The following is a 23,354-nucleotide window of genomic DNA, read 5'->3' as shown; positions in this document are numbered from 1 at the left end:
GGGACTGGAAAGGTGGAGGGCAGCAGGGGCAGGCTGCATTTGACATCACAGGATCACAAAGGCACTGGAGTGCCAGCTTGCCAACCCCACATCCAGACAATGGACATCAGTGTGCCCTCGGTGCAGCCACAATCACTCAGCCACAGATTGGCCTGCCTGCCGGTGCCCCATCTCCACCAGCTTCCCTGCTGTCAGCCTCCTGGCTATCTAGTGCAAAGGACCCCTGCCTGCTCTACAGGTTTTTTCATAAGGTCTGATACAGCCCTGCCTGCCTTTGGACTCTGCTGGGGACTTTTTAAAACCCTGCAGCCCCTAAGGCCCCATCCAGAGGCTCCAGTTCAGGTGGTGTTGGGTGAGGCCCAGCAAGAGGGCAGGTGTCAGGGTCCTGTTGAATCTGAACTGCAGCAGGGTTCATTTATTCCAGAGGAGGCTGGCAGTATGGGGTCTCTGCAGCATTGTGTGAACTCAGGGGTGCCTTTGAGGAAGGGACCAGACCTAGCTGATAACAGATATTAAGAACATGCAAATGAGTTGCCATGTCCTGGGTAAGCATGAATGCCCGCGGCGTCCTGGGTACCCTCTCTCTTCATCAGTTCCATCCCCTCCCAGGGACCTTCCTGAGGACATTACAGGTTCCTGGCAGAACCAGAGCCCAGGGCACTTCATTCAGGCTGGCACGTGCAGTGAACCCAGCCAACAAAGGCCTCTCCCCGCTTCCTCTGGAGGTGGCAGCGAAGGGAGGCACCTGGGTCTGTCTGCCCACTGCCCCCAACTCTGAGGCTCTGTAGGTGCCACTGCCCTGAGGCTCCTGGTAGGTCCTCAGCTCAGGTGTGACTGGCTTCCTCGGAGCCTCCATTTGTCCTTCCCCCACAGGCTGAGGTCAGTATGTTGTTTGTGGAGGTCACACCTGGAGCCAGAAACAGTGACCCGACTTGCCTATGGTCCAGAGCATGGCGGCAGCTTGTCCTCCAGGGCTGCACCCCTGCAAAAATCCACCCTCTCCCTAAGCTTAGCCCCTGGACCCCTTCAGTGCATAGTCACATTGCCTGTTGTCACTCATCTCCCGTGAGGGCAGGGGGAAACCCCGCAGGTCACCTGGACCAAGGCCCTCAATGTAGGGAGGAGAAACTGAGGCCCAGCAGGGACGAAGTTGCCCAAGACCCAGATCCTGCATCTCTTGGTCCCACACCAGAGCCACTATAAGTCCTCCCCTCCCAGAGGTGTCCAAGCTCCCCACCCCAGCAGGGACCCGAGCACGAGGTGCTTACTGGTCAGGGCACAGGCAGGCCTCATTTGCCCCAGCTGTTCTCACAAAGGTCACAGGTGAGTAACTCACAGGCTACTTGGAGCCTGAGATATGAGGGAAGCAAGGTGGGCTTACACCACCCCCACCCACAGCTTGCTCCAGCACCTGCCCCAGCTGTTCTCACAAAGGTCACAGGTGAGTAACTCACAGGCTACTTGGAGCCTGAGACATGAGGGAAGCAAGGTGGGCTTACACCGCCCCCACCCACAGCTTGCTCCAGCACTGTCGTTTACATCGTGGGTAAGCAGACTGCAGTTCGTGGGCCTGCAAGCCCACTCTGTTGACCGCATGCAGGTCAGTGTGCAGCTGGAGCTTTCCTGCCTTGTAGCCCTCAGAGGCCAACTGGGTCCTGGGGCAGACCTGGAAGGAAGCAGGTCCCCAGAAGACCACTCATGGGACAAGGGCCCAATAAACAGAGTGGTCACTAGCAGCTCAAAGCCTTCTGACCAGCAATGGAGAAACAGGGAATGAGAAAACCAGTGACATGAGAATTTCAGTTACAGCCCAACACAGTAAAGTCAGACTTTGTAAAGGACTCTAGAATTCAGCGAGCTGGATGGGAGGTCATTTAAAGACCATCCACTCCACCATTTTACAGATGGCAACACTGAGACCCAGAGAGGCCCAATAACAGGAGCAAGGCTCAGGCTAAGAGAAGCCAGGGGCTCCTTATGCCCAGACTGTGAGCCACTGCAGGTTAAGGGGTCATCGGAGACTGGTCTAGTGGCCAACGGAAAACCACCAGCTCCGGGCCACACCCGTCACACTTCACCCTCATCCTGGTTAGGGCAGCAGTGGCGTCTCCCTGTGCAAAACAGTGCACCCCTCTCCTCCAAGAGCCGCCTCCGAGGGCCCATCCCGCCCTTTGTCTGTGGCGATGAAGGACAGGCCAGCGGTGCTTGCTTCCATGGGAAGTCCACAGCGACCCCTCTCAGCTCTGCAGTTTGTCCAGGAGAGGCCCAGCTACCAGAGCTCCCTGGAGTCCCAGTGGCCCGGCAAGCAGTGCAGCCTCATGTCTTCCTTTTGGATGTGCTCATAACAGGACTGGCAGGAGAGAGGCAAGGCTGGGGCCAATGGGTCTGCCCGCCCGCAGGCACAGGCACGGGCTCTAGGACCCAAAAGCCAGGTTCACCACCTCCCCAGCCTGGACCAGCCATGGCTCCAACGCAGCCCTCAGCCACAGTCTGCAAGGGAAATGGGGCCTTCCCCACGCCCCGCTGTGCTGGCAGATGCAGCCTGCAGCAGCCACAGCCCCGGGTCCCCACAGCTGGGATGCAGCCTCCCTGGCCCCTTTTAACAAAAGCAGGACGAGGGAGCTGTAAGGACCCTTCCCGCAGAGACAGACAGGGGCTGTGAATTTGAGTTCATCCCCACGACGGTGTTGGGGGGCGGGGAAGGGGTCTGCCCCAGTGGCCAGGGCATTTCCACCTCGGCCCACAGCCTCTGTCCCTCACCTCCAGGGCTGTAAGCAGGAAGTCATACAGCCCTCCTGTGTGGACAGGGTCCATCATGTCACGGATCAGGTGGATCTCAGCTCCCAGGTGCTGGATTCTGGAGAATACCCTCCCCCCAAAAGAGAGCGAGAGAGAGGAGAAAGGGCCGTCATGGGCAGGCACCACGCAACTGGGGAAGGAACCCTGGCCTGGATGGCTGGACACCTGGAGTGTGGTCCTCACTCTGCCTCTGGCACCCACAGAACCCGGCGTGGGACCCTGCCCTTTGGGGGCCTCAGTTTTCCCATCTGTACAGAGAAAAGCTGTGTCCATAAACCCTGATGCTCTGAGATTTCAGAGAAAATTTGGCTGGGGTGGGACAGGGTGCAAAGGGACCCTGCTGCAGCCCATCCCCAGCTCCCAGCCTGGCTGGGACTCACCGGGCTCGTGATACCACATAGATGAGCAGTGGCAGCAGGTCGTCCATGGGAAGCTTGTGCTCCCGGCCCAGCACCCGTGACACCGTGGTCTCGATTTCCTCATATGTCCTCTCCAGCACCTCCAGCTTCTCCCGTGGGTCCACCGTGGTGCTGCAGCAGGGTAGCTGGCTCCAGGTCAAGGCCCTGGGGTTCAGTCCCAGCCCGGGGCCCCCAACACTCCCGCCTCCAGCTCCCCATCCTCCCCAAGGCATGACTCACATGATCTTCTGCAGACACTCAGTGGCTGACAGGAAGCACTTGTCCCTGATCAGGGAGTACCTCTGTGTGGTGGGGGAGAGGGCTGGATGAGGCAAGACTCTCCAGCACTGACACCTTCTCCCAGGGCCTGGGCTGGTGCTGAGCCCCTTGCCACCCTCCCCTTCCCCATCACTGGCTTCAGCACAGCACTGCCCTGAGGGCTGAGTAACCTGGGGCAAGTCACAGCTCCACTGTGGGTCTCAGTTTATGCAACTATAAGGTGGGATGGATGGTCTCCAGGAGGATGGGAGGATCAAAATAGATAAAGAAGTCAATCATTGTAACAGCCAGTGGTCACCGGTGCCGCCCATTTCTGAGTGCCTATGTCAATGGTCCTCAGTCCCAAGGGCTTGTTGAAACAGATTGCTGGGTCCACTTGCTGAGTTTCTGACTCAGTGGTTGGGGGTGGGTCCAAGAATCTGCTTTTCTAATAGGTTCTTGGACGCTGCCACCGAGGCTCTGCAAGCTCATTTTAAGAACAACTACCTCAGGTGCCCCTTCCCCTCTCACAACAGTCCTATGAGGTGGTTCTAGGATTGCAGCACCCTTGTACAGCTTAGGAAACTGAGCTATGTCAATGGTCCTCAGTCCCAAGGGCTTGTTGAAACAGATTGCTGGGTCCACTTGCTGATTTTCTGACTCAGTGGTTGGGGGTGGGTCCAAGAATCTGCTTTTCTAATAGGTTCTTGGACGCTGCCGCCGAGGCTCTGCAAGCTCATTTTAAGAACAACTACCTCAGGTGCCCCTTTCCCTCTCACAACAGTCCTATGAGGTGGTTCTAGGATTGCAGCACCCTTGTACAGCTTAGGAAACTGAGGCACAGAGCTCAAGAATCTTGCCCACAGTCACAGAGCCAGTAAAGGGGCACAGCCATGTCTGAGCCTGGTCATTATGGGCCAGTGGCTGCACCCTCACCTCACCAGGAGGTCAGAACAAGCAGAAAGCCTGGTCCTCAAACCCCTCTGCCCCTCCGAGCAATCATGAGGCAGGAGGTCCTTGCAAGCCTGAGCAACCTATGGGGGCCCCTAGCTCAAGGCACCCCTCCCTGGGGCAGGTAATGGGCCTACCCTCTCACCTGACTGGTCGTCAGTGTGAGGTCCTTGAGGGGCCACAGGTGCCTGAAATGGAAAAAGTGGACAGAAGGCTTTGCCAGGACAGGCGACAGGGCCTGAATTCAGAGGGAAAATCCCCTTTGCCACCATGTCCCCGAGCAAGGCTGAGCACAAGAAAAGGGAAGGAAACGGGTCCACCATGGCATCCGTGAGTACATGTGTGGAGCCTGAGGCAAGGGGAGGCCAAGGGATTCCTGGAGAAGGCTGCGCTCCGTCCAGCGCCAGAACTCAAGAGGAACCTGGGGGGCCGGGAGGTGAGGGCAGCGCTGCAGGCCAAGGGGCCTGCATGAGCAAGATCATGAGGACACTGGCCTCTGTTCCAGAGGCACGGGTGAGCCAGTGCAGAGTGGTGAGCAGGGAGGGATGCAGCCATTGTGCAACTTAGACACATCGCAGTGGCTGCAACACGGGGCAGGGACTTGGAGAGACAGCAGAGCCAGGAGGCCATGTGGAGGAAGCGGCAATGAGGCAGCAGGAGGGTGGGGAGACGAGGGACACTTGGGAAGTCGTTGGAAAACAGGTCTCTGAGCTGGTGACTGGCCAGATGCAGAAAACATGCACCGAGATGGAAGAAGAAACAGGGATTTGCGGGAAGTGGGAGGAGCACCATCGCTATGTGAAAAAGGAGACCTGGCTGTGGAAGGAGAGTGCCCGTGACCTTCCTCAGGGACAGGGGTCACTCATGGCATCCACAGATCAGAAGGGGTGCTGAGGAGAAAGGACATTTTGGAGACTAAGGAGAGAAGGGAGGCCCTGGGATGTGGGAAACACCCACTTGACCTGCCCCCAGAACAGTCCTCAGTTTCCCCTTTGGGACCTCTCCTCCCCCACTCTCAGTCTAAGTGCCTTAGTGGTGGATATTGAGGCAGGCCTGGGCAATCACAGCCAGCATTCAAGGGTGGGCTCAAGACCCAAGCCAACTGGTGAGGGGCTCCAGAGACTGGAGCTGTTGTGAAGGAAATGCCAGCTACCTGTGGGGACAGTGGAGGGACTGAGCTGGGAGGACACAAACCTCAGGTGGCTCATGCCGTGCTTGTTACCACAAAGGGAAGCCAGAGAAAAGACCAACAGAAAAAGAGAAAAGGTGCTTCCCTTTGTCATGCTATTGGGCCCCTAGATCCAGCCACACCTGAATGCACAACCCCAAAACTTCGTGGGTAGATGAGCCAATTTACCCCCACCCCCCTTTTCCACTGAAGACAGTCTGAGTTGAGTTTGTATTTTCTGCCATGCTAGAGCCCTGACTAACACAGTGTGGGGGGAAGGCTTACTTCTGCACGTCCAGGAACTCGAGCAGCTTGGTGTCGGGGAAGAGGCTCAGGTTGGTGATGCCCTGGCTGTAGAGACTGTCCTCCCGCTCATGAAGAAGCAGGTAGAGAGTGAAGAGCTCTGAGTAGAAGCTGTCTAGCATGAGGGGCAGCACCAAGCCATACACTTGTAGGTCCCTGAGTGAGAGACCAGAACAGGTTGGGGTCGGCAAGGCCTGGGGGGGGGGATCACTACTTGGGGCTGCCCTTCAAAGAGCCCACAACAGTGCCTCAGCCCCCAGAGCACTCCACTCCTTAGAAAGCCCTTTCCAAGGGCCGGCCCAATGGCGCACTGGATAGTGCGCCGCTTGGGAAGCGCGGCAGCGCTCCCGCCCAAGGGTTCGGATCCCACGTAAGGACCGGTTCCTGCTCACTGGTTGAGAGAGGCGCGGGAGCGACGCCGAGGGTTGCGATCCCGTTGCCGGTCCCCGGTCCGGTACGGGGGCAACACTGAGGGTTGCAATCCGTTGCCGGACACGGAAAAAGACAAAAGACAAAAAAAAAAAAAAAAAAGAAAAAGAAAGCCCTTTCCAAGCCTGTCCTTGGTCATCATTCGCGCATTCAATTGATATCTGCAGCTGCCTCATTCCCTCATTTGACTTTGAGAACTAAATGGCTGGTGGGGCAGGAGTTTGATCTCAATCTGACTGAAAGCAAAACCAGGACCCTGGATGAACAAGCAACTTGCAGCAAAGATCTCAGCAACGATTCCAGACTAGTCTAGTCTGCCTCCCAGTCTGCTGTACTACCTAGGACTCCAGGGGGAAGTTCTGCCTAATATCTAACCCCATTTCCCACCCCTCCTGCAATGCAGTGACAGAAAGGCCACTCTGATCAGGAGCATCTCCAGGCCTGGAAAATTGGCAAATTGTAAGGTTTGCTCCAGGGACTGAGAGAGATAGATTTATTGACCTACCTAACTCCTGCTCTATGAGACCTCAGGCTCATCCCCTACCAGTCCTCAGCTTCCCCATCTGTGTGCAGGGAGAAGCCTATGCCTCAGGGAGCTGCTCACCCTCCATGTACCCAAGATGAGGCTGAGATGACACATTTAGAACAAAAATGCATTCAATGCATTGTGGCAGTGTCCCCTCCCTGGCTGCTCACAGAACTGAAGTCATCGGTCATTTTGATCCACAAATGATCCATGAACAATGCTTAGGTCAATAGCATGAATGCCCAACACTTCCCTCAGGAGCACTTTAGAACAAAAATGCATTCAATGCATTGTGGCAGTGTCCCCTCCCTGGCTGCTCACAGAACAGAAGTCATCAGTCATTTTGATCCACAAATGATCCATGAACAATGCTTAGGTCAATAGCATGAATGCCCAACACTTCCCTCAGGAGCTTCCCTTTCCCTCAGGGAAGCCCAAGAGCGGAGGTGTGAGGGCTTCCTGAACTTGGCAGACACCATGGAGGCCAGGGCCGGTCACCTTGACTCTGCGTCTTCATCCTCCTCCAGGGCCTGGCCCTTGCGCTGTAAGGCAACCCGCAGCAGACCCCTGCAAACCAATGAGAGAGAGATGGCATGGCTGACACCTCCCATAGAACCAGTGCTGCCCTCTCAGTCACCAAACGTTAGAGCAGGTGGCCTCTGCCTCTCAGAACGGTGGACATAGGGCCTACAGAGTCCAGCTTTAAATCTCAGCAGATAGAAGGCTGGAGCTACAGGATATCAGCCAGAGAACCCTGGAACACCAGCAACATAAGGAACTACAAGTCTAAGCCTTCTATTTGTATGTTTGATGGGGTCACAGCTCAGCTTCGGACTGGCGATGAGGTCTGAGTCCAGGACCAGGCTCAGCCTGCAGTGGGTTAGTGACCCCTGGGGTCAGGGTCAGTCCAGGACCTGGCTGGGGCTGGACTCTAGCTGTGGGCTGCATTTGGGCCCTTGCTATCATCTCCCCACCATCTGTCCCTCTGCTCACCAGCTGCACACGGACCGACCTCTGGTTCTTTGTTGATTCAGACCTGAGGTGGAGGCACCATTCCTACTGGGCTGCCAGGCAGAGCTGATGCTTGAGAAGGGCAACCCCCAACCCCAGGGTCACAGGGCAATGGCTGTTCTCATGTGCCATCGAGCTCACCTGTAGAAGGCCCAGATTTCCTGGGCATGCTGTTTCACCTCCTCCTGGGCCAGCCCCTGCAGGTGCTTGTTGGCCCCAACACCTGCGTATGTAGCCTGGAAGGTCAGCATCAGCGTCTGGAGCAGCTTTCCCAGTGGGTGCAGCGAGTTGCTCAGAGCCTGGGCCAGTGCAAAGGCAGCAAGGAGACTCTCAGCACCAGGGTCTGGAGCACAGCACACCCAGACAAGCCTCCCAAGACTTCTCCCATTTCATAGATAAGAACACTGAGGCCCTGTGAGGACAAGGAGCCCAGGGGCCTGTCCCCTCCAGTCTGCACTCTGCTGTGAGAAACGGAAAGCCTTCCTCATGAGAGGGCAGGGAGAAGGCCTCTCCCTCAAGCCACCCGTGCTGGGGCCCTCACCTTCCTCAGGTACTGCTGCAGGGCCTTGGGCTTCCGGTGCTGCAGCAACTCCTCCAGGATGTCTTCCACACTGCCCGCATTGTCCTCGGGGTGGGTCCTGGCACACCACACACAGCATCCCTCACCCACACCTGGGCCCAGGCCTGCACCCCGCTCCAGGGAGCCCTCCCCCCAGCCCACTCTGACTTGTAAGTGCACGTACGCACATGCCGGGCCTCACCTCTCACAGCGCAGGTACTCCTGGGACTTGCGCAGCTCCCTCGAGCTCTGCACGTGGAAGCCCAGCAGAGCCTCCTGCAGGTCCCCAGGGCAGCCAGCATGCACAAAGTCCCTGAAGGGGCTGTAGGCTCCCTGCCAGCGGCTCTCTACGGGGAAGACACCCAGACCCAGTTGCCTGTGATGGGGGGGGAGAGAGGGGAATGAGTGGTGAGAAGTGGGGGGAGAGATGGAGCTATGGTGGGCAGAACACTGTCCAGGCCCTTGAAGGGGTGGATGGATCAGGACATGCAGATGGGGCTGACCTCCAAGGCTCCAGGAGGAGAAAGAGAGGCAGAGAGAGAGACAGTAAGAATCTACCTTGTGATGGAGGAGAGACAGGGGCGCATAGAGTCCTGGGAGATGGAGACAGAAAGATGGGCAGATCAGGAGAGATGCAGGCCAGGTCCAGGTCCAGAGAGTGGTCTTGGCCCAAGGAAGGCCAGTGCCTGAAGTCCGGGATTCCCCTGCCTCAATATGCCACTCTGCCCTGCCCCACAGCCGGTCCCTTCTTGTGGTTGACCCGCACCTGGCCAACTGACTGGGGCCTGGCTGTGTGTATCTAATGGACACTGTCTCATGGGGCCCTGTTCTCCTGCATCACCTCACAGGTCACCCTACACCTGCACCCCCCTGGGCTAGGGCATGCCCCTAGGGATTGTCATCCACTCCCAGCTCCTGCTGTCAGGGAAAAGAAGCAGGCAGAGATGATGGGTCAGGTAGTCAACTCTATCCCCTCCCTACATCTGAAATGCTGCCTGGGACCACTCCCCATTAAAATTGCCCCACACACAGATTCCCTAATCTGCAATGTCATCTTCCTCAACAGACGTGGCAAGAGTCACTACTTGAACTACAGTTTTCCAAGGAAGAACTCTGCCCCCTTGTAAACAAGGAAAAGAGGTCTGTCCCCTTCTCAAAAACCCCTTGATAATGACAGTGAGTCCACTAAGTTTCCTTCTTCATCTTGCCTGCCAGGGAACTCAGAGCCTGACTAATGCTTAATCATAAATATTGTAGGGCCTATCTGCACATCCCTTTCTTTTAAGATCAACTCATGCTTTTATTCTCTATTTTTTTTTTCTTGTGTGTTTGCTTTATGAACCATCTTGTACCCTTTCTAAAAAAAAGAAGCATGGGCTAAGCAAAGCCTACAAATAGTTTTCTCCAGTTTTGTGGTGTATGGAGTTATCCTGATTCCAAGAGTCTCTGCAGGGTTGTGTGCTCTGCGCTATCTGAACTCTCTAAAGTGCTAAGTGTTAAGAAGGGGTACAGAGAAGTCCTTCTGATGAGACCTGAGTCCTTGGGGTGAAAACAGACACACACAGACACAGTCCCCAACAGGCTCTGGAATGCCCAGGCCAGAAGGGCCAGGTTCTCACCTCTTGCAAGTGCTGTTCGGGTCCAGCGGGAGGGCAGCCGTGTCCAGCACACCCTGCATGTTCAGTCCTCTCCCTGCCCCACTGCCAAATGAGCCCTCCAGGGTGAAGCCATTAGGGAAGGTGACCTTGCCCTGGGAGCCAGAAGAGGGAGGCAAGGAGTCTGTCTGTCCAGCCACCCTTCCATCCAATCATGACAGGCTTTGTGCCTGTTCCTCTGGGTCAGAGAGGCTAAGGACTGATAGGTGGGCTTCCCGCCATCCATTCAATCTGCCCCACCAGGAAGGGCTCAGAATCCTCTACCCCTGCAGGAGCACCCCAAAAATCTGTGCCCACCTCTCAGGGGCTCACCTCTGATGTAGGAGATGGGGAGAGAGGTGGAGAAGAAGGGACTCACAGGAAAGAGTGGGGAGAACCACCATGGTGGGGCTGGGCTGGGGGTAAGCCAGACAGCAGAGGCCTGGGGAGGGCAATTCTTGCTGCGTGGGGCTGTCCCATTCATAGCACCCTGGTCTCCACTTGTACGCCAGTAATGCCCTCCAGTCATTATGAAACCAAAACAGCCCCCACATTTCCCACAGGGGCACAAGTGCCTTTTGCTGGGTCTTCTTGGGCAGGAACAGACTAACGGACAGTGACGCCAGGTACAGCTTCGCCAGGCACTGGTGGTGACTATGGTGGAAGACGTACATTCTGAACTAAGGAGCCACTGGGGGACATAGCCAAGAGGTCATGAGTACCCTCTGGATATAAGGCAAGCCCACCGGCCCCCTCAGCCTGGTCCAGAATCAAATGATAAACCCATGGCAGGGAGCCGTTGCGGTGCCCACCCCTTGAATGGGATGGAGGTGGGGGCAGGCCCTGGCCTGCCGGCCCCCCCCCCGCCTGCCCTGAGCTCAGGGAAGGAGATCACAGACCCCAGCCAAGGCCCTCACCTTCCCTATGAGGGTCAGGTCCCTGGTGAAGGTGCCCTCATACAGGGAGTCGTCTTCAGAGAGGAGGATGCCTGAGCCCTTTGGAAGGAAGTGGGGAGAGTAGGAATGGTGGGTGAGGAAGGGCCAGGAAACCAGGGGTAGGGAGGGACAGCAACAGAGGGGAGGTGGACATTGACCCACAGGGAGCGGGCCCTGAGCCCTGTCACTCTCCCCAGGACCGTGCCTAAGTGGGACCCTAGCCCTTGGCCTGTTGAGTACCCACCCCATGGACCTCATCCGTGGGTTTCCCTAAACACCCTCAGACTGGCTCCTCACTCCGCACAGCCTCCACAGGAAGCCCCTGGGAACTCAAGAAGTGCTCGACTGTCCCTACTTCCCTGATTCCTGTCACTGACTCTGGGGACAGTCGAGCTAATCAGGCTCCCTTGCCACGCTTGTTGCCAGGAAGCTCAGAGCCAAAGGATACAATTTGTGTCCAACTTATTTCTGAGTCTGTTTTGTGTGACTATTCTTGCCTTTTCTTCCTCTTTCCCTGTAGAGCCTCCTTCCATCCTTTCCAGAACAGAGTGGAGCATAAACAAACAAACAAGCCATAAAACAGGAACAGCCATGAGGCCGCAGCCCCCCAGGCACCAAGCACCTGGCAGGGTGGGTGAGGCAGAAGGGAGAGCTCAGGCTCAGCTCTGCCACTCAGTAGAATGTGACACTGGGCAGCTTCTCTGGTCCCTTTGAGCCTCTCATTTGTCATTCATACACATTTGTCCCTCATATGCTAGGGATAATGACATCAGCCTGCAGGGATCCGGGGAGGATCCTACAAGATCTTGGTGGGAGGCTTAGCCCAGAGCCAGGCATTGAGTTAGGGGTCTACGGCGTCACCGTCACTGCACACTTCATTCTTGCTACTTCACTGAGTCCACAATAAGTACTCCTAGTCTGAGTTGCTGATGGGGAAACTGGGGCTGGGAGGGGCAGGGATTTGGCCCAGGCCAGGGTAGATGGGTAGCAGACCCGGGTCCCTGCCCAGCTTTCTTCAGCACCTGGGACCAGCTTCCTTCCCTGGCCACACCTGACTGGCCTCAGCTCAGCCTCAGGGCCCCCAGAGCAGGTGGGGTACAGGGAGAGGGATAGTTCAGGACACACATAGTTCACCCCACTCACCACCATCTTGTCTGCCTGGAAAGTGCCCTGGTAACAGACACCTGCCTGGGTGACCACAACCCCAGGGCCATGACGCTGGTTGGCCTGCCACATGCCAATATAGCGCTCGCCCCTGGGAAAAGAGGAAGTGCAGCCAGAGTTGGATCCGAATCATTCCCATGCACTTCCTGTGTGCTCCGCAGGCATGGGGAGGGGGCGCCGGGGGAGCAGTGACATCGCCTGAATCCACCCAATTCAGACACAGGGCATGTGATGTCAGGACCCCCAAGAGTATGGAGGAGGGAGGGAGTCTGCCTGGGGAAGGACATCTTGGGGGGCTTCCCGGTGGAGGTGGCAGGAAGGACAGATGGAATGGGATGCGTACAAAGCCTGGGGAGCATGTAACAGATATGTGGGGACATGCGGTGGTCCAGAAAGGATGGAGGGGTGCACAGGAAGCTCTGCTGGGGTGAGGACAGGGGAGTACACGAGGCCTCAAATACGAGGCCACAAACCAGGCTTCATCCCACAGCCCAGAGAGCCTGAAAGGGCTGCAGTCCTCAGATGGGACCAGATCAGGGGGTCAGAAACTCCTCTGAGCAGGAGGAGAGGCTGGAGTGTGTGTCAGGGGAGAGAGGTCCAGAAGTCGGGATGGTCAGGGCTCCCTCAGCCTGAGCCTCAGCAACAACCCAGGGAGTGGAGGGGAAGTGAGGGACTTAAGGGAGACTCTGTGCGGGACAAACACCAGGGAGCCTGTACCCTGAGACAATTTGGCCTCCGCCCCCGGTTACCAGGGGTGGTGGCCGCAGAGTGCTCACCTGTCACCATCCTCCTCGATGCCATAGCCGCTCCTTTGGCCCCTCTCCCAGTGGCCTGTGTACCTGAAGGGCTGGGAGGCCTGCGGGGCACTCTCAAGGACCCCAAATCCATGCCGCAGGCCCGCCTGGAAGTAGCCCTTATACACTTCGTCCATGCCGTGCCTGGAGAGGGTCACAAATGGCTGGCCCTGCCTCACAGAGCTGGGCCCAGAGGGCATGCCCACCCCATGAGCCCACCCCCCACCAGCCTGGGGTCACTTACTCACAGATGCCATAGCCACACATGCTGCCTTCCTGCCAGTGGCACTTGTAACAGTCGAACTTGTCCTCGGAGGCCTGGGGCACCAGGCGGATGCCAAAGCTGACCACGGGTGGGGTGGGATGGGAAATCAACCCATCACACCTCCTTCCTGCCACCCAGGCATGTCCCTGCCTCCAAGGAGCCTTCTCAGATGACAGGAAGGATCTCAAGGTGCCCCCCCCATCTTCCAAGGGACCCTCTCAGGACACCTCTCCCTCTATCTTGCTCCATGCGCTTGAGAGCACCTCTGGCCCTGGACCACCCCCTCCATGACCCCAAGCTGAGACCCGCCCCCCCATCAGGGCCGCCGTTCCCCATTTTACAATGAGGGGAGCTGGTTCAGAGGGTCTCTAAGTTCCTGCTTGAGGTTTGGGAATTTAGGACAGGGCCAGGCTGGTGACTGCAGCAGGGGAGGAAACCACTTCCCTGCCTACCACACACATCCCAGCGTGAGCCCCAGCCAGCCTTACCCGTGCTCCAGGCCCTGGCAGAAATCCCCCACATGATTCTGCCCGTCTGGCCACTTCAGGGTTCCCCTGGAACACAGTCGAAGTCCATGGGCTTCAGGGCCACCAGACCTATCCCTCAACAGCCTTCTCAGCCGGAGGTCTTCTCAGAGGCCCTCCCTTCCCTCACCCCCAGCACTCCCTTGGAGTGGACTCTGACCCCATCCAGCCCTCTTGTTTGAGCTCTAAGACCCCTTACAGAAAGCCCCATCAGCCCTTCTGTAGTCCTGGTGCAAATGCACCAGCAGTCTCATGGGGCACACTCACCACATCCCACAGCAAGAACCCGGGAAACATCAAGGTTCCCTTTTCCCCGACCAACAGGAAGCTGGGAGCTAGTCAGTGGTGTTTCCCCCATCCTCCATCCCTCTTCCAGTGTGCCATTGTTTTTTCTATCTTTTCGCTCATGAGCTTCCTGAAGCCATTTCTGGGAGTAGGCAGGGTACAAGAAACTAACAGCTACGATTGAGAGGGTCACCTTGTGAGTCCCTTCTGCCCTCTGGGTCTGTTTTCCCAGCTGTAGCATGGAGTGGAGCCACATGGTCTTTAAAGTCCTGCCTGCTTGTGGGGTCACACAGAGCTGTGATTGAGGCCAGACTCACCCTACAACCTGCCCCAAGCCCTGGGGCAGGTCAGGCCAGTCATTGGGCCTCAGTTTCCGCACCAGTGAAAGGGTGAACGTGCTCCCCCAGAGGGGCCTCGTGAGGGCCTGTGGTGGCAGAATGTGTGCAGACATGTCACCACCACCAGGCACTGTTGTGGAGATAGGAGAATTACTCCTCCCCTCCTGAGGATGACACCGCAACTGCAGGCCCTGTGAGCCAGCCACCTGCAGCTGTCCCTTACTTTCTAGTGTCACCATCACAACTTTATATGGCACAGACCTACTCTCGACCAGGCCGGACTAAAGAGAGACTCTCAGACCCACTGAGAGACACACAGACCCACTGACCACAGACAGTAACAGCCTTTGCTAAGTGCCCTAAAGACCCACCTGACCTTGAGACCCCCAGGAGACCAAAGCTCTAGTCACTCACTTGCCGTGGGGCCGGCCCCAGCACCACTCGCCCTCATAGGTGGCCTGGCAGAGCCGGCCCTCTGCGCGGAAGGTGTACACCACACAGCGGCAGGCAGGGGGCTCAGATGTCTCCAGGCCTGCCCCCAGCACTGGGAAGTCCTTCTTCCCACGCAGAGCCTGGCACACAGCCTGGGTCACCTTCCACTGCCAGACCACCTGGTGGGATGGGAAAACACAGGACAGTCACCACTGCTGGAGGTATCTCCCCTCAGAAGCCTTCTGGGGCAGCTCCAAGTGCCACCCCCTCTTCTCCCACCCCACTGTCACTTGGGGGAACCTCTAACTACTCCATACTGACCCCTAAGGCCCTCCACCCAGACCTGAAATCCTTTTCTACAGTTTCAGGGCCTGCTTAGGGGGGCTGGACAAGACTACAGGGCAGGGAGCAACACAGGCCCAAATTCCAGCTTCCTAGAGAAAAATAGCCTGTTCTCTATGGCATTCTGATGTTGAGCCCAGGCTGAGCCCAAGGCACTCCTGTGGAGCCTGCGGGGTGGCACACTCTGCTCTCCCCCTGCCCTGTCCCCTGCACCCACCCCCCAGGTCGCAGCTCACCCACATTCACCTGGCCCTGGGAGTCCTTGGCACAGATGAAGAACTCCTCTTCAGGCGTGAGGATGCGAAACACATACCTAGACACACGGAGGTGACAATAGGTCCGGCTCTGTCCAGAGGGGTGACAGGAGAGCCCAAGTTGGAGCCTTGGGTGTGGACAGAAGTCATGGGGCGGATGGAGGGAGGGAAGGCCTGGGGTGTCAGCAGAGCGGGGAGCTCACCCATCCTGCCCAGGATTCACCCACACCAGCTTCAGATCAAAGGTTTGAACGTTGTGGCCCTGGAATAAGATGGACACAGGTGTCATCCAGAGCCCAGACCAATGCTCACTTCCCTTCTGGCCCAGGCTTGCTCCAAGCTCCAACCCAAGCCGCCCCCAGGCTGCTCAGTCCAGCATGCCCAGTACCGCATTCCTCACCATGCCGGCCCGCTCCCCTCCTCAGAGGCAGCCCCTCCATTTCCTTTCCCACCCCCGGTGCATGCCAGAGTGGTCTTCTGGAAACAGCTCAGGCCCTGACAGCCTCTTACTGCCTAAGGGTTGGAGACTCACACCTGGGCCTAACATTTGAGACCCCACAGACCACTCCAGGCTTGTGTGCCCCTAGCCCTCACCCTCTCCACAGCACAGCCTCTGCACAGTCACACCTTCCTGAGCTTGCCCCAAACTCTCCTCGCTCTGAACCTTTGCTCCTGCTGTTTTCTACCTGGAATGCCATCCTGCTCTGAGAGCCAAATGGAACATCCCTTCCTCGGGGAAGACTTTGTGTAGTGACCTCCCGCCTGGCCCAGGCAGGCCAGTCACTGCTCCATGGCGAGAAGGAGGAGGAGGCATGAGGCCCAGTTCTGCCTGAGAAGTTCACCAGACACAGGCCAGGGACAAAAGAGGGTCCTTTACATGTGCAAAGGTCCAGAGGTAGCAAAAGGCTAACACAGTTAAGGGACAGTATCTCATCAGTGCACCTGGAGCAAAGTATGAAGTCAGGAGTGGAAGGGAACTCAAAGTAAATCAGAACCAACCCCAAAACCAGGATTTAAGAGACATGCATCTGGGCTAGGCAAGCAGCATCCCTCTGAGGCCTCAGCCTCCCTGTCTGCAAGGGAGTTCCAGGCCAGAATTCTAGGAGGCAGAGAAGACAGTGCCGAGGCCATCACAAGGGCAACATAGTTCAGGGGTGATTGAGCACAGTCAAGGTTACTGACCATGCAAAAATATTCAAACCTCAGGTCTGCCTCTCTCCTGACTTTGGTAATGCTGAGAGCACAGCATGACTTCTATGGGGTACTTTTCTCTAGAAGCCTTCTCATCCCGACTTCCTTGGTCACTACAGGCTACCCATGACTTCCCGTCCAGGGTTTCTCTCTTATTTGAGTACGAAGGAAACTAAGAGTTGTTTGGCATCTGCTGTAGGAAAAACTCACTCACAATGATCTCCACTTTCCAGCTGAGGAAACCAAGGTGAAGACGGTTAACCAAGGACCCCAGCTGCGAAGGGCTGAAGGCAGGACACACCTTGGGTGGCCTTTCCCACAGGCCAAGCTCCTTCAGGGACAGCTCCAGCTGACCGCCCCCACCACCTCCCCAAGCCCATGTTCTCAGTCCCAGCTGCTTGTCCCTTTCCTGCTCTTTTTCTAACCAGACCCCAGAAATCCACTGTGGCCCCAAGACCTCGGGTCAGCACCACCCCAACCTGCAGCAAAACGAGGGCATCATCAAAGAGCAGCACACGCTCAGCCCGCAGCGGTGTGACTGTCACGGGTATGTCCTGGCTGTCTTGCAAGAGCCGGTGAGCAGGGGTGCAGAGCACATCCTGGTGGGGCAAGGAGAGAGGTGTGGGCTCAGACACCCCTGACCTGGAAGCTGCCACTCCCCCTGCACCTCAGACACCTCCTGGAGGCCTCCCCCGTGCACCCAAGGTGACCCCCAAGCCAGTGACAGGCACTGGGGCTCTGAGGTATGGGGAGTCATTCCTGGCCTCTCCCAGCAGGCAGCCCTTCCCTCTCTTGAAGCTTCACTGTTTCCTCTCCCGTACCGCACCCCCATGCCATGGCCCCAGCCACACCCCGCCAACCCTCACCTGGGGTTCTGCAGTGCTTGCCTCCCTTCTTGAAGCTTCACTGTTTCCTCTCCCGTACCGCACCCCCATGCCATGGCCCCAGCCACACCCCACCAACCCTCACCTGGGGTTCTGCAGTGCTTGCCTCCCTTTGGCAATTCTTGTCCCCTCTACCTGTTCTCCTAATGCTCTACCTGGCCCAAGCCTGCCCTGCCCTGCCCTCTCAGGGCACAGGGCACTCTCCTCCCTGCAGAGGCTGTACATGCCTTGGTGAAGACCCCTGTGTGATTGGTACAGTGCTGCTGACTGCCTCTTCCCCGGAGCCAGGTCAGGGGCTGGCCCAGGAGGTGCTCAGCAGATGGATGAGGATGGCTAGACAGAGGGACCTTACAGCCATTTGGTTCAGCCACCACACCCCCTTCCAGATGGGAAAACTGAGGCATAGAGTGTAGCAATAGGCTCAAACCATGCTCAGTGTGGGCCCCCTTTCCCTGACCACCCTTTAGGCCCTGAACTCACCCTCAGCCGGCTGCTCAGGGTGTGCCAGAGGGCCTGAGTGGCCACAGCCTGGTCCAACGCCTGCCTCGTGAAAGACTGGAGGTCCCCAAAGTGGGTGGCTGCGTGTACTACCAGCTCCCGGGCAGGGTGATGCTGTAGGGGGACAGGGCAGCCAGTGAGGTCAGGGGCTTGTTGGAACCTTCTCTCTCCCTGTGACAGCTGCCTTGGCCCTGTCCTGGCCCTAGCTGATCAGGAGGCCTGAATCTATTCCAAAGTTCACCCTTTTCTTCCTGACAGCTCCTCTACTGTTGGGGTGTGTAGGGGGTGGGTGACTGAAGACGCTGACAGAGGAGTCAGGACCATTCGATGACACCCCTAGCTTGGCCCTGAGGCCACACATCCTCACACCCAGTACCTTACTCTACATCTGCTCACTGGGGTTCTGCTGGCTCCACCAGAACAGGGCCATGTGCCTCATGCCCAACCCCCAGCAGCAGGAATGTGACCCCCTCTGACCCCCCAGATATGACTGGGTCCTTCTTGAACTAGGGTTCCTGAGTACAAGCTGGGTCCCCTGAGCCTGGGCCCTCTTTCCACCACGGATTGTGCCCCTGGCACCCACCTCCCCGATGGCGTCCGCAAGTTTCAGCAGGAGGAGCACATACTGCTGCAGGTGATGGGTTAGCGGCTGGCGGAGGGCCTGGGCCAGTGCTGCACCCACCGAGCCCTCTGAGCTCACGCCCCACAGGAGCTGCCGTAGCACTTTCCGCTGGCCCCACCAGTACTCGCTGCACACAGGGAGAGCCATACCAACCTTCAGCCTCCCTTCCTCCCTTCCCACACCCACCACCATCACCTCCCTGCCCTGACCAATCCCTCCAGATGCCAGGGCCAGCCCCAGCCCCCAAACCTCTGCCCTATCAGACCAACACAGTGCCTGAGTTGCCCTGCCTGAAGGCTCTGTAGCAATCTCAGTTTACCACCACCCACCCTGAGGGGGAATGCCCCTCCTTCCATGCCCCAGGGCCACCCAGCTAATGGACGTCTGGATTCTGCTCCTGGGCTCCCTCTCTTCCAGTGTGGATCAGTGTAGACTTGTTAGAGCCAGGAGTCCTCCAGGATGAGTCAGAGTCACAGACTGTGACACTCGCTATCTCGGGGATGGGGCTTCCCCAAGCCTGCCCTCATCCAGACACGCCCACCCGCTCAGGGCCACTGCAGGGGCCAGTGCTCACCTCCTCTTCTTTGCTACCTTCTGAAAGGCTTGCACCACCACGCAGCTTGTGTAGGACTCAACATACCTGCAGGCAGCACAGAGGACACCCTGAAAGCCTCTGCCCTTCTGGGGTCCCTAGATCCCTCCCACTGAGCAGCTACAGCCCTGAGGGCCCAGATGGTGGCCTGGCTCTGGGCACAGGTGGCCTCAAGCCCGAACCCAACAAGACAGTTCTAATTCACAAAGTCTTCCTTCCCTGGGGGGCCCCAGGGCTCAGGTCTGGAGTATCTGAGACTGTGGCCAGGCTAACANCCTTCCCTGGGGGGCCCCAGGGCTCAGGTCTGGAGTATCTGAGACTGTGGCCAGGCTAACACACAAGCCCAGTTGAGGACAGGCCCAGGTGTGCTCCACCTCAGGTGAGCACCAACGCCAGGCTGAACCCAAACCTTTGCCTAAGGCCTGCACACAGGGAGAGCCATACCAACCTTCAGCCTCCCTTCCTCCCTTCCCACACCCACCACCATCACCTCCCTGCCCTGACCAATCCCTCCAGATGCCAGGGCCAGCCCCAGCCCCCAAACCTCTGCCCTATCAGACCAACACAGTGCCTGAGTTGCCCTGCCTGAAGGCTCTGTAGCAATCTCAGTTTACCACCACCCACCCTGAGGGGGAATGCCCCTCCTTCCATGCCCCAGGGCCACCCAGCTAATGGACGTCTGGATTCTGCTCCTGGGCTCCCTCTCTTCCAGTGTGGATCAGTGTAGACTTGTTAGAGCCAGGAGTCCTCCAGGATGAGTCAGAGTCACAGACTGTGACACTCGCTATCTCGGGGATGGGGCTTCCCCAAGCCTGCCCTCATCCAGACACGCCCACCCGCTCAGGGCCACTGCAGGGGCCAGTGCTCACCTCCTCTTCTTTGCTACCTTCTGAAAGGCTTGCACCACCACGCAGCTCGTGTAGGACTCAACATACCTGCAGGCAGCACAGAGGACACCCTGAAAGCCTCTGCCCTTCTGGGGTCCCTAGATCCCTCCCACTGAGCAGCTACAGCCCTGAGGGCCCAGATGGTGGCCTGGCTCTGGGCACAGGTGGCCTCAAGCCCGAACCCAACAAGACAGTTCTAATTCACAAAGTCTTCCTTCCCTGGGGGGCCCCAGGGCTCAGGTCTGGAGTATCTGAGACTGTGGCCAGGCTAACACACAAGCCCAGTTGAGGACAGGCCCAGGTGTGCTCCACCTCAGGTGAGCACCAACGCCAGGCTGAACCCAAACCTTTGCCTAAGGCCTGACCCAGGTGAGCCCCCACCCCAGGTGAGCCTTAATGCCAGGTGGCGCTCTGACACCAAGGCCAAGCCCTGGCCTGCCTCAATGGTCTTACTCCATGTAGATCTGCAGGACATGGTCAGCATCACGCAGCAGCAGCAGGGATTCCAGACCAGTGGAGTCTGGGTGGCGCAGCCTCTCCCGCAGTGAGTGCAGGCTCCCCTCAGTCACCTCCCAGAGCTGCTGGGAGCTTCTGTGCAGCTGCTGCAAGAGCCGCAGGCATTCTCTGCCCCGGGGCTCCAAGGGTTCTGGGGCTGGGGTGGGAGCACAGCCACACTGTGAGTGAGGACATGGCCACTCCATCTCCCAGGGAACATGCAGAGGCCCAGGGTGTGCACATGAGGGCCAGCAGCATCCCCCAGCCCTGGAGGTACAGCAGGGTCCTGTGTCCTGGGGGTCCTCAAGACAAGACCAGTGCCCCCTAGAGCTCAGCAGAGGAAGGGCAGGCTGGGGCAGAGGACAACTACCCTTGAGAAGTAAACAGGGGCACGTGTCCACCTCCTCACTTTAAACAAGGATAACCCTGATAATCTCAGGGAACTAAGTACACTAATTCCCCCTGTATTTCTGGGCCTCCTGACCCTGGACCCCTCAGATCCAGAATGTGGAGTCCATGGGGTCACACAGTCAGTCCTCTTCCATTTCACAGATGTAGAAACAGAGGCCCTGAGAGGAAGGCATCTGCCCAAGGTCACTTCACAAGTGAGACCCATGCCGGAAATTAAACTTAGGTGTCCTGCCTTCTAGTTAGGGCTTTTCCCGGCACCAGTAGGTGCCCTGGATGGAAGCAAGATGAGAATTCAGGCAGAGGGCCATCTTCAGTCCTGCGCCCTGGGAGAGGAGGAATTTCATCTCTAAGCACAGCCAGGTCTAGGCTATAATGTAGGTTCATGGCCTGGCCCCAAAGGGATACTTTGAGAAGGGAGCAGCCAGCAACTGGGGACGAGGGCCATAGTTCCATCAGAAGATGCCAGGAACAAGTGTTACCGCTCTCTCATTTGAGGTGAAGAAAGCTATGGCTGAGAGGGTCCGACAAGGCAAGACTCCTGTCCCTAGGACCATTCCCGTTTCCCCTGCCCTCCCCACTGGAGAGCCTAGACTCACCGGTCGAGAGCAGGGGCTGGAGGATAAAGCTGTTGATGCGTGCGAGGGTGGCTGAGAAGACCTCCTCTAGCCGCAGCAGGGCTGCCTCCTCAGGGCTGCACATGGCCAGGGATCCCCTGCCCTCCCCACTGGAGAGCCTAGACTCACCGGTCGAGAGCAGGGGCTGGAGGATAAGGCTGTTGATGCGTGCGAGGGTGGCTGAGAAGACCTCCTCTAGCCGCAGCAGGGCTGCCTCCTCAGGGCTGCACATGGCCAGGGAGCCAGGCTCAGGGCCTCCTAGGTAGGGCACAGGTCAGAGCCAGATAGCACTGGTGGGAGCAAGGTCAGTGCCCATTTTCTCAGGCTTGTGCTCAGAAGCAAGGCCCATGACCACCTACATCAGAATTGAGCAATAAGCCCAGGTCACCTCAAAGGGGAGTTCATGGACTGGCCACTGACCCCTGCCCTGCTCTCTGCCTGGGACCATCTGAAGGGGGCCTGAAGGAGTGGGAGAGAAGGCTCAGAACTGCCAAGGGAAGCATCCCTTTCTTCCCAAAAGGGTAGTTGTTCTTCAAGCCCAGTTCTGGCCTGCTTGTTCCCCTGCTCAAACACCCACCATGGCTCCCAAGTGCCCAAGGCAATATATCAAGAGCAACATCTGTTCTGACCTAGCCCCCTTTCCATTGCATCCCTGCAGTCTCTGGAACTTTGCAGGGACTCTGGAGTCTCTGGAAAAAGGAACATGCTGTAAGAGAAGCCCAGTCTTGTCCCTAAAGCCATGGCTCAGGGCTCCCTGTCACCCAACAGGGATGTGTAGCAAAGAGAGGTCCGGAGGGATGAAGGGAGTCTGGAGGCTTCCTGCTGGAGCCATGAAGATGGAAAAGAAATGAAGAGGAAGAGAGAACAAGGCATGCAGGGGGAGAACTGTGAGAGCAAAGGCTCATGGGCGTGAGGGCCCCACCCCTTGGGGGTGGCCCACCAAGCGGCACCCTAACTGTGATGGAGGCCTCATTCGACCATGGAGAGCCTGGAGGACTTCAGAGCAAGGTAATGATGGGTTCCAAAGTCAGACTTGGGAAAATGAACTTGGTGACAGTTGCAGAGTAGATGGTGCCAGGCAGTGAGAGAAAAGGAGGGCAGTGTGGGTGAGAGCCCCGACCCTCCATGTCCCCCCAACCAGGCTGAGCCTGCTGGATGGGTCCCACTCTCAAGAGGTCAAGGCCGTTGGGGTGGGCTTGAGCCCTGGAACTTCCTGCCCTGGAGTGAGGGCCCTTCCAAGCAAGTGGGCACCTGGGAATGCAGCATCCTGCCTGGAGGGAGGGGCAGCGAGGGGCCAGGCTGAAACCCAGCCCACCGTCAACCTGCGGCTCTATTTAGACAAAGCCCTCCCCCCACCAGACCATGGTGCCCTCACTTGGGAAAAAGTTCAACTGCCCAAATGACCTGACTAGATATCTCAGAGTGGAGAATAGAGGATCTTTCAGCCCAAGACACTTAGACTGTGCCTCTCCCTGGTTCTGACACTGAGGCTCTGGAGTTAGCCAACCTGGGTGGAGCAGGGGACACAGTTGAGGCAGCTAGCTGATGATGGGCAGGTGACATAGGCAGACCCAAAAGGGCAAATGGGATGGGGTCTCAGCCCACCTCACCCCAAAGAGGCCATGGGGCATCCCAGGCCCCTAGCAGAGCCTATGAATCCCAGGGAATTGACTGGAATGGAGTGAGGCGGCTGCCTCAGAACTCTGGCCACAGGCCCGGGCCCAGGAATTCCTGCCCCACCTTTCCTGCTGCTTCAGGAGGGTGAGGCTTCAGGAGGGAGAGGCAGGAAGG

The 23,354-nt window shown here is 57.8% G+C and overlaps 1 protein-coding gene across 1 annotated transcript; it reads right to left on the bottom strand.

Annotated features, from left to right (window-relative positions):
• Positions 1 to 1,803: 1,803 nt before the first annotated feature.
• ALS2CL (ALS2 C-terminal like) lies at positions 1,804 to 21,795 on the bottom strand. The gene is made up of 25 exons (XM_008573655.1): positions 21,693 to 21,795; positions 20,497 to 20,695; positions 20,026 to 20,091; positions 18,526 to 18,691; positions 17,925 to 18,056; positions 17,040 to 17,159; positions 15,573 to 15,631; positions 15,362 to 15,428; positions 14,756 to 14,952; positions 13,683 to 13,748; positions 13,174 to 13,272; positions 12,912 to 13,073; positions 12,115 to 12,226; positions 10,954 to 11,031; positions 10,022 to 10,152; positions 8,605 to 8,778; positions 8,385 to 8,481; positions 7,985 to 8,142; positions 7,331 to 7,399; positions 5,860 to 6,033; positions 4,552 to 4,594; positions 3,438 to 3,499; positions 3,180 to 3,329; positions 2,761 to 2,857; positions 1,804 to 2,350 (listed from the first exon to the last, which is right to left on the bottom strand). Exons 1-25 carry the CDS (start codon positions 21,793 to 21,795, stop codon positions 2,270 to 2,272), a joined length of 2,862 nt encoding a protein of 953 aa, XP_008571877.1. The 3' UTR covers positions 1,804 to 2,269.
• Positions 21,796 to 23,354: the final 1,559 nt, after the last annotated feature.

Source organism: Galeopterus variegatus, unplaced genomic scaffold (genome assembly GCF_000696425.1).
Source record: "Galeopterus variegatus unplaced genomic scaffold, G_variegatus-3.0.2 Scaffold947, whole genome shotgun sequence".
NCBI lineage: Eukaryota > Metazoa > Chordata > Mammalia > Dermoptera > Cynocephalidae > Galeopterus > Galeopterus variegatus.
The sequence above is the reverse complement of the archived record's forward strand: the minus strand, read 5'-3'. Positions and strand labels throughout refer to the sequence as shown.

What these genes read in the sequence shown, in the direction of transcription:
- ALS2CL (XM_008573655.1), bottom strand. Translation starts at nt 21,795, where the DNA reads ATGTGCAGCCCTGAGGAGGCAGCCCTGCTGCGGCTAGAGGAGGTCTTC. An exon ending in GTCCTGCAGATCTACATGGA is followed by an intron (nt 20,092 to 20,496) that starts GTAAGACCATTG and finishes TGCTGCCTGCAG; the next exon opens with GTATGTTGAGTCCTACACGA. An exon ending in TTGCGGACGCCATCGGGGAG is followed by an intron (nt 18,057 to 18,525) that starts GTGGGTGCCAGG and finishes GTCCCCCTACAG; the next exon opens with CATCACCCTGCCCGGGAGCT.